Raw genomic sequence first — 14,891 nt, 5'->3', positions numbered from 1 at the left:
TTAGCATTGCTTGTCTAGAAATAAAGCAAATATTTTCGGATAATTAAGTAATCATCTTAGCAATAAATATAAGTGAAATCCGGAGACCTTAATTCGGATAGGAAAAAGAAAATCGTGATAGGAAAAGGAAACAATGCCTTGTTGTATCTAGCATTTTTTCCTGCGTCAAACGCGGGGAATAGGTATAATATGGCATTTTTCTAAAGTCTGCGTAAACGGGGATAGTGTAAGCTCTGGTATGTTATTAAACAAACATTGTATACACTTTACTAAACTTTCATATGTAAAACTTAATACAAGTACGGACAATGGATATGCGCGAACGTGTTGTAAGCTATGCTTAATTATAAAGGCGCTAAAAGGTAAGATTCCTCCCACCAGAAATACACTACAACAAAATTATACAATGTTGGTGTTCTAAAATATTATACATAGTGTATTTCATATTAAAACAACTGATAAAATCATTTCCATTTCCACACCTAATCTTCATATGACACACTAAGCCGGGAACCCATAGTTCACAGGTACATCACTCTTGTATACACCTATGTACTCCATTGTACGAGTTATTTCCCATAGACCATATACGATAGCAAAAAGCAAAGATCGCTCCCCAGCAAAAGGAGCCAAATCTTTATTTTATAAAGATCGCTCCACCTATTTTTATACTACTAAAACTATAGAGGAGAATTGGGAGCAAGTACACATGTGTAAAAGTGTTAATAAGAAATGGAAATTGATAAATATGTGTAGGAGCAATGGAAAATGTAAAAATACAAAAGAAACAAAAACTGAAAAATATCTGGAGAAGCAAAACGCGGTAAAAATGAGGAGGATTAATGGAAAATGTCAAATAAGTATAGTTATCACGAAGCATAATATAATGTGTGTTTTGATAGAAAATTGGCAAAAAAACCCGAAAAGGATAACCTATTGGAAGAAAAAATCATAAAGGGTGAGGGGAACCCTATTTAATAAGTATTCAAACAACCTTTTACATTAAATTACAATGTAGTGGTATGATTTAATAATATTGATTTCTTCTGGGGCTTTAATATTAGGCTAAATGTTTTTCGAAGTATAAATATCAAATTAATATGAAATAATCGTCATTGATCCATTATAAAACATTGCTACTTAATTAGTTCTTACCTGAGTACTAGCTATGCATATATAAATGTTTTAACCTGCGACCTCGCTACGCTCGCTCCATTTTCCGTTCATTGTATGTTTGCGCAGGTCGTTTCATAACAGCTTAGGTGGGTGTTACATAAACTGATTATTCTTATAAAACAGTCTAATACCAATGCGCCAAACCTGAAATAACTGTAAAGAACATCATTGTCTTGATAATATTGTCGCGTGTTTTTTTAACATCATAGACTGTTTACTTTTAAGGTAACTCGTATTTGTACATACATTCCGGACATTATTGGGAAATTTTGTGTTTCGACGGACATAGTCGAGGATTCTGCGCATGCCAAGTTTCACTTCCGTAAACAAAATGGCGAGCTTGTTGAAGCTGTCAGCCGCTGCGGCTAAGAAAACGCTGGTACAGAATGCAGTAAGTACTGTTGTAGTTGTGTTGCCGTTTGTAACCATAATTGAATAACTCTCCTTCTCATTTGATATAGTTTTGTGTCGTGATAGTTCGATATTCATCCATTATTCGCAAAATATAGTACTAATTTTTTAAGGTGAAGGTCACTACTTTCATAATCGACAGCCTCCGAATTATGCACGTATTTGTCCTTAGTGATATAGTTTTTATGTAATTTATATTGGCTTGAGCGAAAAAGCTCTCACTATTTAAGGAATTATCTTTTAAAAGGTCAGATTTGATCCATTATTTGGAAAAAACAAGGGATTTGAGGTATGTCCTTGGTCTTATTGAATAATGCTCAGTCAGGGTCAAGGCCATATAAAGAGTAAATTTTGAGTTATTTGTTCGTTTTATGGTTAAAACCGACAGCAGTTGATGTTTAATTCATGTTTTGTCTTGCAATAATGAAGATTAATAATGTGGTTTATTTTTCCGCAAACTTAATTTCAAGTGTTGTATAACCAGTCTTGTTGCATAACATAAACATACATATTTTTACATTCTCTGAAAGGACATAGCTTCAAGTCATTATGTAATATTGAATTTCTACCCAACAAGTACTTATACATTTTTTTTATAGAAACGTTTCAGTAGTCAAAATTAGCGCAAGTCTAAAAGCCCTGCACTTGTAAAATGCTTTTCCGGGTTGCTCAAAATCTCAGTTTTACATATATATAGCAGGGTTTGTTGATTTCTTTTTATGGCAAGGACTTGTGAAGGGAGTCCAAAAGTTTAATTCCTTTGACTGATGCTTCAATTTATAATTGCCTTAATTTGATATATTTATTAGTATCATACTGTTTGTAAATATTTTTCTTTCTTCCAGGTCACTCCATCAGCAGTGGCAAGCCGTAACTTTTCATTTAAAATATTTGGACAAAATCAGACAGCTGACAAATCAGCCAAGTCAGGAGAACAGGTATTCATGGCTAAGATTTCAAATTTAACTGTTTTGTCTTACTAAAAAAACTTTGAAATGAATAAAACTCCTTTGAGAGAGTTACAGGGACTTAAGTTACATTGTTTCTGATCTAAAACCATAATTTCTGTTTAAAAAACTAATTTAATTTCATAAAATAATGATAAGTATTTCATTGAATTACTTATGAATAAGAATAAAAAGATTAATCATTTCAGTATATAAAAAATGATACTAGAACTGGTTTCTGGTCCTTAAACTAAGGCTTGCACAATTCATGTTTGATTGCACGATTTCCAGCTGTCACGGGACTATCCTGTGATTGACCACACATATGACGCTGTCGTAGTGGGAGCTGGTGGGGCTGGTCTGAGGGCCGCTTTTGGCCTTGCCAATGAGGGCTTTAAGACAGCATGCATCACAAAATTGTTTCCCACACGTTCACACACCGTGGCCGCACAGGTTTGTTAGAGTTTGTGTATTTCAACTTCTTTGAAATTATAACTTATGAGTACCCTTGCATTCCTTTCATACTAAATATTTCTAACTCATGCTGTTTACATGTGTCTTTTAAAAGCTCACAAAATAACTGACATGACCACATTTTGCATTCAGGGTGGAATCAATGCGGCTCTTGGTCACATGGAGGAAGATGACTGGCGTTATCACTTCTATGACACAGTGAAGGGCTCAGACTGGCTGGGAGATCAGGACGCCATACACTACATGTGTGAAGAGGCACCTAAAGCAGTCATTGAGGTGAATGGCATGTTGATTTTCAGGACAATGCTTTTTTCTGCTTCCATTATAAGCAGAATGGAAGTGACAATCTTCCCTATTGCTCAATAACTTCATTTTGTAAATTGTTTTGTATCTGTTGAATTCTGAGAAAATTGTTCCAATGAAGGATTAGAGTACTAAAGTTCAATAACTAGCTATAAAGTAGTAATCACCTGATCATGCTCAATAATCAGCTATCACAATTGTAAAAAAAGTGATTAAAACAATTATCAGCTGTCACAGTACTTAAAACCTGATCATACTCAATTATCGGCTATCACAGTACTTTAAAACCTGATCATACTCAATTATCGGCTATCACAGTTCTGAAAAACCTGATCATACTCAATTATCGGCTATCAAAGTACTTTAAAACCTGATCATACTCAATTATCGGCTATCACAGTTCTGAAAAACCTGATCATACTCAATTATCGGCTATCACAGTTCTGAAAAACCTGATCATACCCAATTATCCGCTATCACAGTTCTGAAAAACCTGATCATACCCAATAATCCGCTATCACAGTTCTGAAAAGCTATTACAACTATGACACATTCATTTGTTATCCACTGTACAAAGATAAACAGATGTAGGGACCTTGGTAATATGTTGGTAAAATAAGTGCATATAGTTTAACTTTGAACAAAATTTAACAAATAACACATATTCTTTCAGTTGGAGAACTATGGCATGCCATTCAGTCGTCTTGAAAACGGAAAGATTTACCAGCGAGCGTTTGGTGGTCAGAGTCTCAAATACGGAAAGGGCGGACAGGCTCACAGATGCTGTGCTGTAGCTGACAGGACAGGACACTCACTGCTGCATACGCTCTATGGCCGAGTAAGATGGTTTTTGGTATTGGTTTGGGAAATGTTCTTGGTTCCAACATAAAGAGTTGATATCTAAAAGCAATATTATTCCAAAAATTTGTTCAAAGTTTCATCCATTACTTTACTTGCTGAACTGTTTTAGCATTAGATTTCTAATTGAATCTGCTATCAATATATGAATAAGTAATTGTGGAATTGGCATAAAACATGTTTCTAATCTTTAAAATCATATTCATAGTGAAACAATTGGTCATTTATTACCAGTAGTTGTTGTCAGGACTGTAGGATTGCATAGTCATGCAAAATAATTTGTAGAACCAGTGATTACTTTAATTCCACTACAAAGTGAAAGATTTAAGCACTAATTTGTTTGTCTGTTAAATTCTTCACTAACAGTCCCTGAAGTATGACACGCACTACTTCATCGAGTATTTCGCGCTGGACCTGATTATGGAAGATGGGGAATGTCGCGGAGTTACTGCCCTTTGTCTGGAAGACGGCACAATCCACAGGTTCAAGTCCAAGAACACCATCCTGGCCACTGGGTATGTACAAGATGGTTAACCTAATAGGCATTCAAAGATTTCCCTGACACAGAAAACCCGGGCTAGGGATTGCCATTGGCACTTGTTGTGTATCATTCTGTCCCCCAAAATTAACTTTTATTGCGTATAAACAGTTGTATTGGTTCTCATTAAAAATTTTCAGTGATCTTTAGATTGTAAACCATAATGGTTGGAAGCCCTGAACATTTTGTATAATTTATTTACTGTAGATGTACAATAGGTGAAAGAAAATTGGCTAAAAGCACTTAATACGTTGTTAAGTATGCAGAGTAACAACATAATTCAAAGAGAGGGGATCTTTTGCTGTAAAATCGACTTTTTTTTTGTCATTTCAATGGGGGGGGGGGAGAATGATCTGTTAAAATAGCAATTGACAAACTATTACCGCTTTCTGTTGAGTGTAATGTTGTTTTATAGAGAAAAATGCAACAGTGAATGCTGCATAGTTAGCATTATTTTAAGTTAAAGAAATAATCTTCATATAACATGATATTGATGACAATTTTAATACAGTGATATTAAGGAATTCATTTAAAGTGACACTCTTATTCAAAATCAATACATACACATATATAATAAACATACAACAGTGATAACCATTTAAACTACTTACTAAATAATGCATTTATGGAAAATATTAATTACTGATAACAAGATTGTAACTGTGTATTTAATAGCAGAAAGCGCAAAAATATTAAATGATTGGTGAATGTTAAAATATTTACTGTGGTCTACTATACTTTCATAAGGTAGAAATACCATGTTTTATGCTCATTTCTTTCAAATTAAACTCTGTATCCTTCATAAGAACCATTGTTTTTGACATCTATTTATCCTTTTTGGTATATTAAAACAAAAGTATTAATTGTGGTAAATCTTATCTAGGAGTAAGAGTGCATCATTAAGTATTTTATTTTCCCTTCACTAAAAATTATTTTCTTCAAAAAAATACCTGAACTATACCTACAAAAAAAATATCTGATTACCTTGTGAAAGATGGTTGTCGCTCATAATAGAAATAGACGGTGTTACAACAGACTCACTTGCACTAAGCCCTTGATATGGACCATTGTTGGACAGTTGCTAACCTTTGCAACCTGTTTTGTTTTGTATATCTGTTGCCTGTAGTGCATAGACTGGAAGCAGGTAGCCAAATCACTTACACCTCTGTAAGCTGAATGCAGGGTAGTAGTTTGATATAATTCCACTGTTAATGGGATGGCCATGTTTGCTGTTTTAACACAAGTCATCTTTTACAGTGGATACGGTCGTGCATATTTCTCGTGCACCTCCGCCCACACATGCACGGGTGACGGGACTGCCATGCTTGCACGTACTGGTCTGCCTAACGAAGACATGGAGTTTGTTCAGTTTCACCCTACAGGTATGGCAGAGGTCAAAAACATTGTGTGGATAGAAAAATCAGATTTTGTAGATTTTCATTAAATTTATTAAATGTATAAGGTGTTAGGGAGGATTTTTTTGGACTTATTTTTTAAGCCCATATATAATGAAATATTTAAATTTTCAAGCATTTCTGGTTGGCTGATACATTGTCAAATTAAGAAAAAAGCGGTAGGGCATTTTTCCTTGTTGTCTTAATTTAAGGATGTCTTTTATTCTAGGTATCTATGGTGCTGGATGTCTGATCACTGAGGGTTGCCGAGGAGAGGGTGCTATCCTTCTGAACTCGGAGGGTGAGCGTTACATGGAGCGTTATGCCCCCACAGCAAAGGACCTGGCATCACGTGATGTTGTCTCACGATCATCCACTATTGAGATCAGGGAGGGAAGGTAGGAAATGTCTCTAGAGATTTGGGAACTCTGTTTCTTATGTAAAGAAAATATGGTTTTGTACTGATTTGTTTACAAGTTGATAGATGATTACATTAGATGTGCTTGACATTTCCAACTTGGCGATGATCTCCAAGTGTAGAAAATCATGACATATTTTCTATTTACAAGGATTGTGTCAGCCTATCACACATGACAGCAGAGGTGCTTAAGACAATTTCTTTTCAGGTTTTTCCGAGACAGCCATGATAATGATGTTGAATGTGAAAAACATAAATCAATTTTAAAGTATTTGTTTTGTCCATATTTAGAGGTTGTGGGCCAGAAAAGGACCACGTCTACCTCCAGTTGTCACACTTGCCGGCTGAGGTTTTGAAGACGCGACTCCCAGGCATCTCGGAGACTGCCATGATCTTTGCAGGTGTGGATGTTACCCGTGACCCCGTCCCCGTACTTCCCACAGTGCACTACAACATGGGAGGCGTGCCCACAAACTACAAGGGACAGGTAGCGTATACATGTCTATAATGAGTATGTCAGTACGCTTAGATTCAATTTAGTGGTATCATACTAAGGGTTAATTAGGGTTAATATCTTGTCAAAAAGCAGTGGTCAAAATTGGCACAAGCCTGCAAGACCTACACTTCTTAAAAAAATTCTCCAGCCTTGCTCAAATTCTGGATTTTATATAGCATGGCTTGTTGATTTTCTTATGGTAGGCACTAGTAAAAATATTGGGGCTTGTTCATCCAAAGATTTTATATGACTGAAAGGTATCAGTAGGCTAACCAGACATGAACTTAAATCTCATTATCAGATATATTTCTGAATCCGGAATCAAATGTTAATGATTGGGGAAGCTGGACGACAAAAATGTTGTTTGTTAAAACTCGGATCATCTTTATGATAAAAAACTTTATGTGGTTACTTTTTTGTGCCATTGAGGTGTGAAATGATATATCTGCTGTAAGTTGATGAAAGTGTTAAAGCCTGCTGAAAGTTGATGAAAGTATTGAAACTCTTCTGAAAGTTGAAAGTATATTCCACCTATGATATATTTCAGTGCATCACATATGACCCCAAGACCAAGAAAGACAAGTTGATTGGAGGTCTGTACGCCTGTGGAGAGGTTGCGTGTGCTTCTGTTCATGGAGCAAACCGCCTTGGAGCAAATTCACTCCTGGATCTGGTTGTGTTCGGCCGCGCTTGTGCCAATACGATCATCGAGGAGAACAAACCAGGGGAGGCTATTGGACCCATTAAACCAGTGAGTGACTGGTTTGCTTCAACTTCAGTTATTCATAATCTTAATTAGAATATTTTGTTAATATGGGGTACTTTATTAAACATTGAGGGCTATTCCTGTAGAACATTTAACCCACAAAGGTAATGCAATTTTTTCATAGACTATAGTATGTGGGTGGGTGTCTTTTTTCGCTAATTTGGACCTCAAAAGGGTAAGTTTGCTTCTGTAGGGGGTTGGCATACTTTAAAAGTGCCTTCCACCCGGGGATTATATGTTTAAATTGAATAGCCCTGAACTGAATTCACATAAAAAAAAAGTTTTTTCTTAATATCATTTTCACACAGAAAACCATCTCCATTTTTCCTAGATACATTAACGCACCTTTCACATTCAAGAAACTACCAAGAATATATACCATAAAAAAGAAACAATATGATCAGAAAACTATTGTCTGCTGGCAATAAAACAAGTTTATGATGGTTAAAAAAGTAAAAGTTGGTGACTTACCCGGTAAACAGTATGTTGTGAATCAAAAAAATAAAATTGCCACACCTACTAAACAATAAGTCTTCTTCATCAGAATGCTGGTGAGGAATCTGTAGCCAACATCGACAGAGTGCGTTTCGCTAACGGCTCAGTGCCAACAGCTGACTTGAGACTGCGTCTTCAGAAGGCCATGCAGAATCATGCTGCTGTATTCCGTGATGGTCCCTCGCTGAAGGAAGGCGTCGACAAGATTTATGCTCTCAACGAGGAAATGAAGGACCTCAAGGTAGAGTGAACATGTGTACACATAGTTAGCACTTACTTTACCCAGATATTGGCCTTAATAAATAAAGACCTAATTTTCTATTTAACTAGATATTTCAATTGCTTACCCGCTTGCATTAGACTTTTAAACTTCACAAATGCATGGCATTTATAAGCTGGATTTTTTTTAAATGTTGAGGTGTATTTTATTTCAAGAGGTATTGACATTTTGTTATACTGCCCTGGTTTTAGGGACGGCTTGTGCTTTATTGTTTTGGGTAAGACTTTTAATGTTAGCAATGACATGGAAACAACTCAAGATATTCCTAATGCATGAGCAAAATGTGACATCTTGTAACACAAATGTTTTTCGGTATACAGGTTTCTGACAGAGGTATGATTTGGAACTCTGACCTAGTGGAAACCCTTGAGCTACAGAACCTCATGGTCAACTCTGTACAGACCATTGTATCTGCTGAGGCTCGTAAGGAAAGCCGCGGAGCACACGCTCGTGAGGACTTCAAGGTAACATACCTTTTTTTATTCACCTGTTCATAGTACGGGATATATTATTGTTTCACCTGTGGTCAGAATCTCTTGGTCAGGTTTGATAACTAGCCATGTTGCTTTATTCAATCAAGTGTTATGACCCTTGATTGGCAATGAATGTGTTTGTTTCGCTGTCTGAATTTGGCTAACATATCACTAGTTACCACCAAACTTGTTAAAGTATCAATTGACTCGATCACTGAATTTAATTGAATTGTGTCCTGAGTTAAAAATATTAAAAAAAAAAAGTTTACTGTTTTTATTATTTATAGTGATTTATTATACAGCCTGTCATTACAGACCCGCATTGATGAGATCGATTACAGTAAGCCAGCGGAAGGCCAGACAGTACTGCCTATGGAGCGACACTGGAGGAAACACACAATGGCATTCTCTGACAGCAATAACAAGGTCAGTTGATGGTTGTCTGGAAAATGTATCCTACATTTGTACCCAAAGAAAGTTAATACACTCCATGCAATTGAGTATGAGTCACCTTGACCATTCTTGAAATACTGATGTTAAACAACAGACATCTGACAAAAGCCTTGGGAATGTTGCTGATAGGTATATCAAGAAGATCGTAAGGGCATGATACCCAGAAGTATATGCTATTCCAATGATTAAAAAAGGGGCCCATTATATAACATTCAATTAAGTATTCGCAGGTTATCTTTTGGTTACTTTGCTTATCGGCTGGTGAAATGGAAATAAAAGCATAAAGTTTTAAATAGATGCATTATTGGGACAAGCCATCTTTTTATATATTCATGCATAAAATTATAAAAAGTAAGATGGATTAGAGCACTGTATACAGTGAGAACATGAAGTAGTTTTCCCGGCTGTGCGGGCAATACACACAGCGCTCCTCTAGTATATATATATATATGATATGTCTAAACTTTGAAGCAAAAACTTTTTTGCAGGCTGTATATAATGTTTTCATACAGTGATTGGCTCCACCAACATGTGAGAAGGACTGTGCCCATGTCGCCTCTGCAATCAGATCTAACTGTGATCCCAGACCTCTGCCCCTTCTTGAGTACTGCCCTGTAATTGAATCCATCTTGGATGAGAAGGAATGGCCATTTGTGGCCACTGCAGTCAGATCTTGCGGTGATCCCTACCCCCTCAGTGGCATCCCTTGAACTTTGTTAATTGGTTATATGTATTCTTTCCTGACATCACATGGATACTGCCCTTTGATTGACTCCACCCTGGATGCGAAGGACTGTCCCAATGTGGCCTTTGCAGTCAGATCATGAGAGCTCCAATGACCCAACCCCTTAGCCACAAACCTGGCTTGGAACCCTGTTATTTATCTGTATGTATTGTTTCCAGACAACTCTTGAGTACCGCCCAGTAATTGATTCCACCCTGGATGAGAAGGACTGTCCACATGTGGCCCCTGCAGTCAGATCTTACTAAGCCCCCCCCCCCCCCCTTAGAGATGTTTTTGTATGTAGGTAAGTACTCAAGTTACCACTTTACAAGAAGCAACACCTTAAATTTATAGATTTGGCTGTCATCTTAAGTTAAGTGTTGTGTATGCTATGTAAAGAAATAGGGACAAGTTTTTGCCTGGCAAAGATGTTATAAATTCTTTGAAGTTGTCTTGGAAATGCAGATAAGGTGCTTCTTACACATAACAGATTAAAGCCCAGTATTTCTTTTCTTCATTCAAACACATACCCCAACTTTCCTAAGTCATTCTTGTTTCCATATATTTGTATTCCAACAGATGAGAACATCATCATTTAATGCCGTTTCTTTTCAGATGTCACCTTCAGTCAAGCGTCTAGAGTGATTAGGGGTATTGAACAACTCGACACTATTTAGATTCTCAGAACTATATAAATTCCTGGATTTGTGTGTATTTCCTGTGGAAGTATGACCACGAAACAAAGTTCACTGTATTGTTTTGGATGAGTGTTATAAAAAAAATATTCTTGTTTTGTTATTAACTGCCATTCAGTCTTCTAGTTCTTTGGTGTAACATTGTTCGCATTTTGATACATGTTTATTGCGGTATGTGCTTATACATGTAGCTGGTAAATCTGTCTTAGATAGTTCAGTATTGCTTTTGTAACTGATGAGTATGTCTTAGTTATCAGGTTGTTTCTTTTACCTTGTATAACAGGAAACCTTTGTCAAATCATGTAAAATATTAAAACTATAGGTGAGTTTTCAATTGTTGAACGAAAAAAACAAAAACACTTAGTCAAACATAGAACCAAAAATAAATAACACAATAAAAGTCGTCAAGAACCAGTTTGCTTGTTACTTAATTAACAGGATCTTTTCCTTGTGGTTTAGTACTGGATAATGATTATAATTTATGATGTATTTTTTGTTTTCCGTTTTAAATATATTTCAGTGTATACTTTGTACACATTAAATAAACAAATACATTTATTGTATTAAGTTCTTGTTTTACTACGCCTGTTCTTTAGAATGGGACATTTTGTAATTTCACCTGTGACGTACAGGGGAGCGGAGTTAATTGATGGCCAGCCACGTACAGAGGGCGAGGTCAACTGATGGCCAGCCAGATACAGGGTGCGGGGTCAGCTGATAGCCAGCCACGTGCACGGGGCGGGGTCAACTGAATGCCAGCCACGTGCAGGGGGCTGGGTCAGCTGATGGCCTGCCATGTACAGGGGGCGGGGTCAAGTGATGGCCAGCCACGTGCAGGGGCGGGGTCAACTGATGGCCAGCCACGTGCAGGGGTGGGGTCAACTGATAGCCAACCACGTGCAGGGGCGGGGTCAACTGATGCCCAGCCACGTGCAGGGGCGGGGTCAACTGATAGCCAGCCATGTGCAGGGGGCGGGGTCAACTGATGGCCAGCCATATCACTTAAGTCATTCGAGTGTTATCGCCTTTTAATCAAATATAGTCAGAATGTGTATGGGCATGATATTCATAACTAACAAATTCCATAACCAGCCACGTCATTGAAGTCATTCGAGCGTCATCGCCCTTTTACCATAGAGATTACATTAAATGGGTCTTGTCCGATCATTAACTTTAGAAGCCTTTGTCTGTCCAATCATCACCAAATTTGGTCAGAATGTGTATTGGCATAATGTCTTGGACAAGTTCGTTATCAGCCATATTACTCGAGTCACTCGAAAGCTATAGCACTTAAATTATAGTTATTACCTAAAATGGGTTATGTCCAGTCAACTTTATAAACGTTTGTCCAATCATCAGTAAATTGGTCGGAATGTATATGGGTAGAATACCTCGGTCAAGTTTGATAATCAGCCATGTCGCCTCCGTCACTCCAGAGTAATGACCCATGAACTTGAACGTACAACCACTTTTTACAAAACTTGGTGTCATTAAAAAGAAGACGGCCGTTTTTTGCGGTAGTTTGCGCTCTTGTTCATGTGTTATTTTTCGTGCATAGAACTTCAGTGTTGGTCATGACGGGTTGCGTATACTGTGAAAGCCTTTGGTATTCGGCTTAGAATTTTTTGTTAAAAGCGTTTTTATCAGCTCGTGTTCATAAGTTGGCCGCTCAGAAAATATAACAGGTGGTACATTCCTTCGCATAAGGAGCTTTTTCTTATTCCCTTGTCGTAAAGTGTATGATTCGCCGCTCTCTTGTTAAAAAAATGACAAGTAAGACATGGAGGATTATTAGTATCTGTCATGTGTTTCTGGTACAAATAGAAAAATCGACCCGAGGGCACGCGCGTTAACCGGGAACAAGGCTTGCTAAGGGTCGGATTTTTCTATCCGGACCGAAAAAGACATATTTTTTTCTTGCATTTCTTAAATTATCAATTTGTGGAAAATTTGACGTAGGAAACGCACTTTCGTACATTTCACCAAAAAGCGCGTGTGGCGTTATTTACTGACGTCATAAAGCGCAGTAATTTTAAATCACTATTGACGTCAAAAAGTTCCTTGGAAAATCGCTTTTTACAATTATTTATTTTTAATTTGAAGTCTTGCGTACTTATATATTTTATTGCGCTTTATTGGCAAGCCTCGTGACCGGCTTACGCGCGTGCCCTCGGGTCGGATTTTATATTCTTGCATACCGGACGTGTATTTGCGGTCCTGTGACCAGTGCTGGGAAAACCCATCTTACATACCCCATGTAAGATGAGTCACGCGCAACAACGAGCCACTTCTTATTTCTTTGAATGTATGATTTATGAATAGTATATTATGCCATTTCAATTAAGCGCAGTCAAATATATATGTTTGCAAGACTTAATTAAAATTGAAAATAAATAATCGTAAAAAACGCTAGTTTTAGTTATTTAAAATTACTGCGCTCTATGACGTCAGTAAACAACGTCGCACGCGCTCTTTGGTGTAATTGTACAAAAGTTCGTTTTCAACGTCATTTTTTTCCACAAATTGATAAATTAAGATATGCAAGAAAAAATATCAATCATGTGTTTCCGGTACGGATAGAAAAATCCGACCCTCGGGCACGCTGCGTGGCCGGTAACTCGGCAAGCCTCGTTACCGGCTTACGCACGTGCCCTCGGGTCGGATTTTTCTATCCGTACCAGAAACACATGAGAGATGCTTATATTTCAGCACTTGTCACATTACCGGAAACACATGTCCGGTATGCATGAAAATTGTTCGTTTCGGTGTAAGATCATAATATATTTTCTCGAGAGCACCAAAAGCTATAGTTCACGATTGGCAAGCTTCTTTTGGTGTTCATGAAATTACACTGAAACAAACATTTTTTTATGTTATGCCTTAACGCATATAAATTGAAATTCAATTGTAGTTTATTTCTGAAAAAAGCGCTCCAAGTTGAACGCGAATTAAATGACGTTACAAGTGTGTCCCAGCCATGTGCGAGCTGATGTTTGATTTGAAAGTGAGAGCAGGTTTGAGTTTCAAAAAGAAGAAAAAATGTTATAACACGGTTTAAGTAAAAAAAATATCAATGTTAGCTCGACTATTCGAAGAATAAGGAGGCTTTACTATTCGCTTCGGCGTCGGGCAAGTCGGCATTTTCACTTATAACTTCTATACCCTTCACTCAATTCACTTAATACTTCACACAGTTGTTCAGGACCATCACACAGTGAGGTAACATAACTCTATATTATCCTAAATAGAAATTATGGCCCCTGATTGACTTAAGAACTGCCCGCAATTTCTCGAAAATTCTTAAGTCCCTTATAACAGGATTAAGCAAAGCTCACTATTTTTCGTTTTCAATCAATTGCGTAATATTTACTCTTTTTTATAGTTTTTATACTTTAGATAGGAATTATTTTTATAATAATCACAATAAACCATTTTTCATTTATCAAAATTCAATTTAAGAATGTATTGTGGCTTATTGAAAAAAAAGCATGTTAAGCTTAAGAAGTTTCGAAAAATTGGGCTGTTTAAGTTTTATGGCACAGTGTGTGTGGTGGAAGTATGAGGTATTTTCACTTATTACTTCTATTCCCCTTCATTAAATTGACTTAATACTTCACACAGCTGTTTACGGCAATCACACAATTAGGTTACATAACTCCATAGTAACCTTAATTAAAGTTATGGCCATTGATCGACTTAAAAAGTTCGGTTTATGTGTTTGGGTAACATTGGGTTTTAACTCTGATCTCAAAAACTGTTCAGTCAATGGCCTTCATACTTCACACAGTAGCCATCGCACACATACGGTAGCATTTTATAAAAATTAACTGCATTGAGGGTGACAGTGCATATTGTCAATTTGAGGTAAATATTGGCGACCGAGGCGACATTCAATATAATTGCATTACGGGGCCCTAGGTCTACTTTTTCATTGCTTTTGACATGAACATTTTTATAGTTTAAACCAGGTTTTCACAAAGTGAAACCTGT

General features: G+C 36.9%; 1 protein-coding gene across 1 annotated transcript; it reads left to right on the top strand.

The window, feature by feature from the left end:
* The first annotated feature begins 1,470 nt into the window (after positions 1-1,470).
* On the top strand, positions 1,471-11,464 carry LOC128206613 (succinate dehydrogenase [ubiquinone] flavoprotein subunit, mitochondrial-like). The gene is made up of 15 exons (XM_052909195.1): positions 1,471-1,567; positions 2,433-2,525; positions 2,826-2,987; positions 3,141-3,284; positions 3,985-4,149; positions 4,536-4,684; positions 5,965-6,089; positions 6,331-6,499; positions 6,811-7,006; positions 7,563-7,766; positions 8,326-8,517; positions 8,877-9,020; positions 9,345-9,455; positions 10,386-10,510; positions 10,822-11,464. Exons 1-14 carry the CDS (start codon positions 1,481-1,483, stop codon positions 10,470-10,472), a joined length of 2,028 nt encoding a protein of 675 aa, XP_052765155.1. The 5' UTR covers positions 1,471-1,480; the 3' UTR covers positions 10,473-10,510; positions 10,822-11,464.
* Positions 11,465-14,891: the final 3,427 nt, after the last annotated feature.

This window comes from Mya arenaria, chromosome 10 (genome assembly GCF_026914265.1).
Source record: "Mya arenaria isolate MELC-2E11 chromosome 10, ASM2691426v1".
Taxonomy (NCBI): domain Eukaryota; kingdom Metazoa; phylum Mollusca; class Bivalvia; order Myida; family Myidae; genus Mya; species Mya arenaria.
This window is presented reverse-complemented; position numbering and strand designations above follow the sequence as displayed.

Bases quoted from the DNA above. Each gene is read 5' to 3' on its own strand.
- LOC128206613 (XM_052909195.1), top strand. From the start codon at position 1,481: ATGCCAAGTTTCACTTCCGTAAACAAAATGGCGAGCTTGTTGAAGCTG. The intron at 4,150-4,535 runs GTAAGATGGTTT...CTTCACTAACAG, and splicing joins TGCATACGCTCTATGGCCGA to TCCCTGAAGTATGACACGCA. The intron at 8,518-8,876 runs GTAGAGTGAACA...TTCGGTATACAG, and splicing joins AGGAAATGAAGGACCTCAAG to GTTTCTGACAGAGGTATGAT.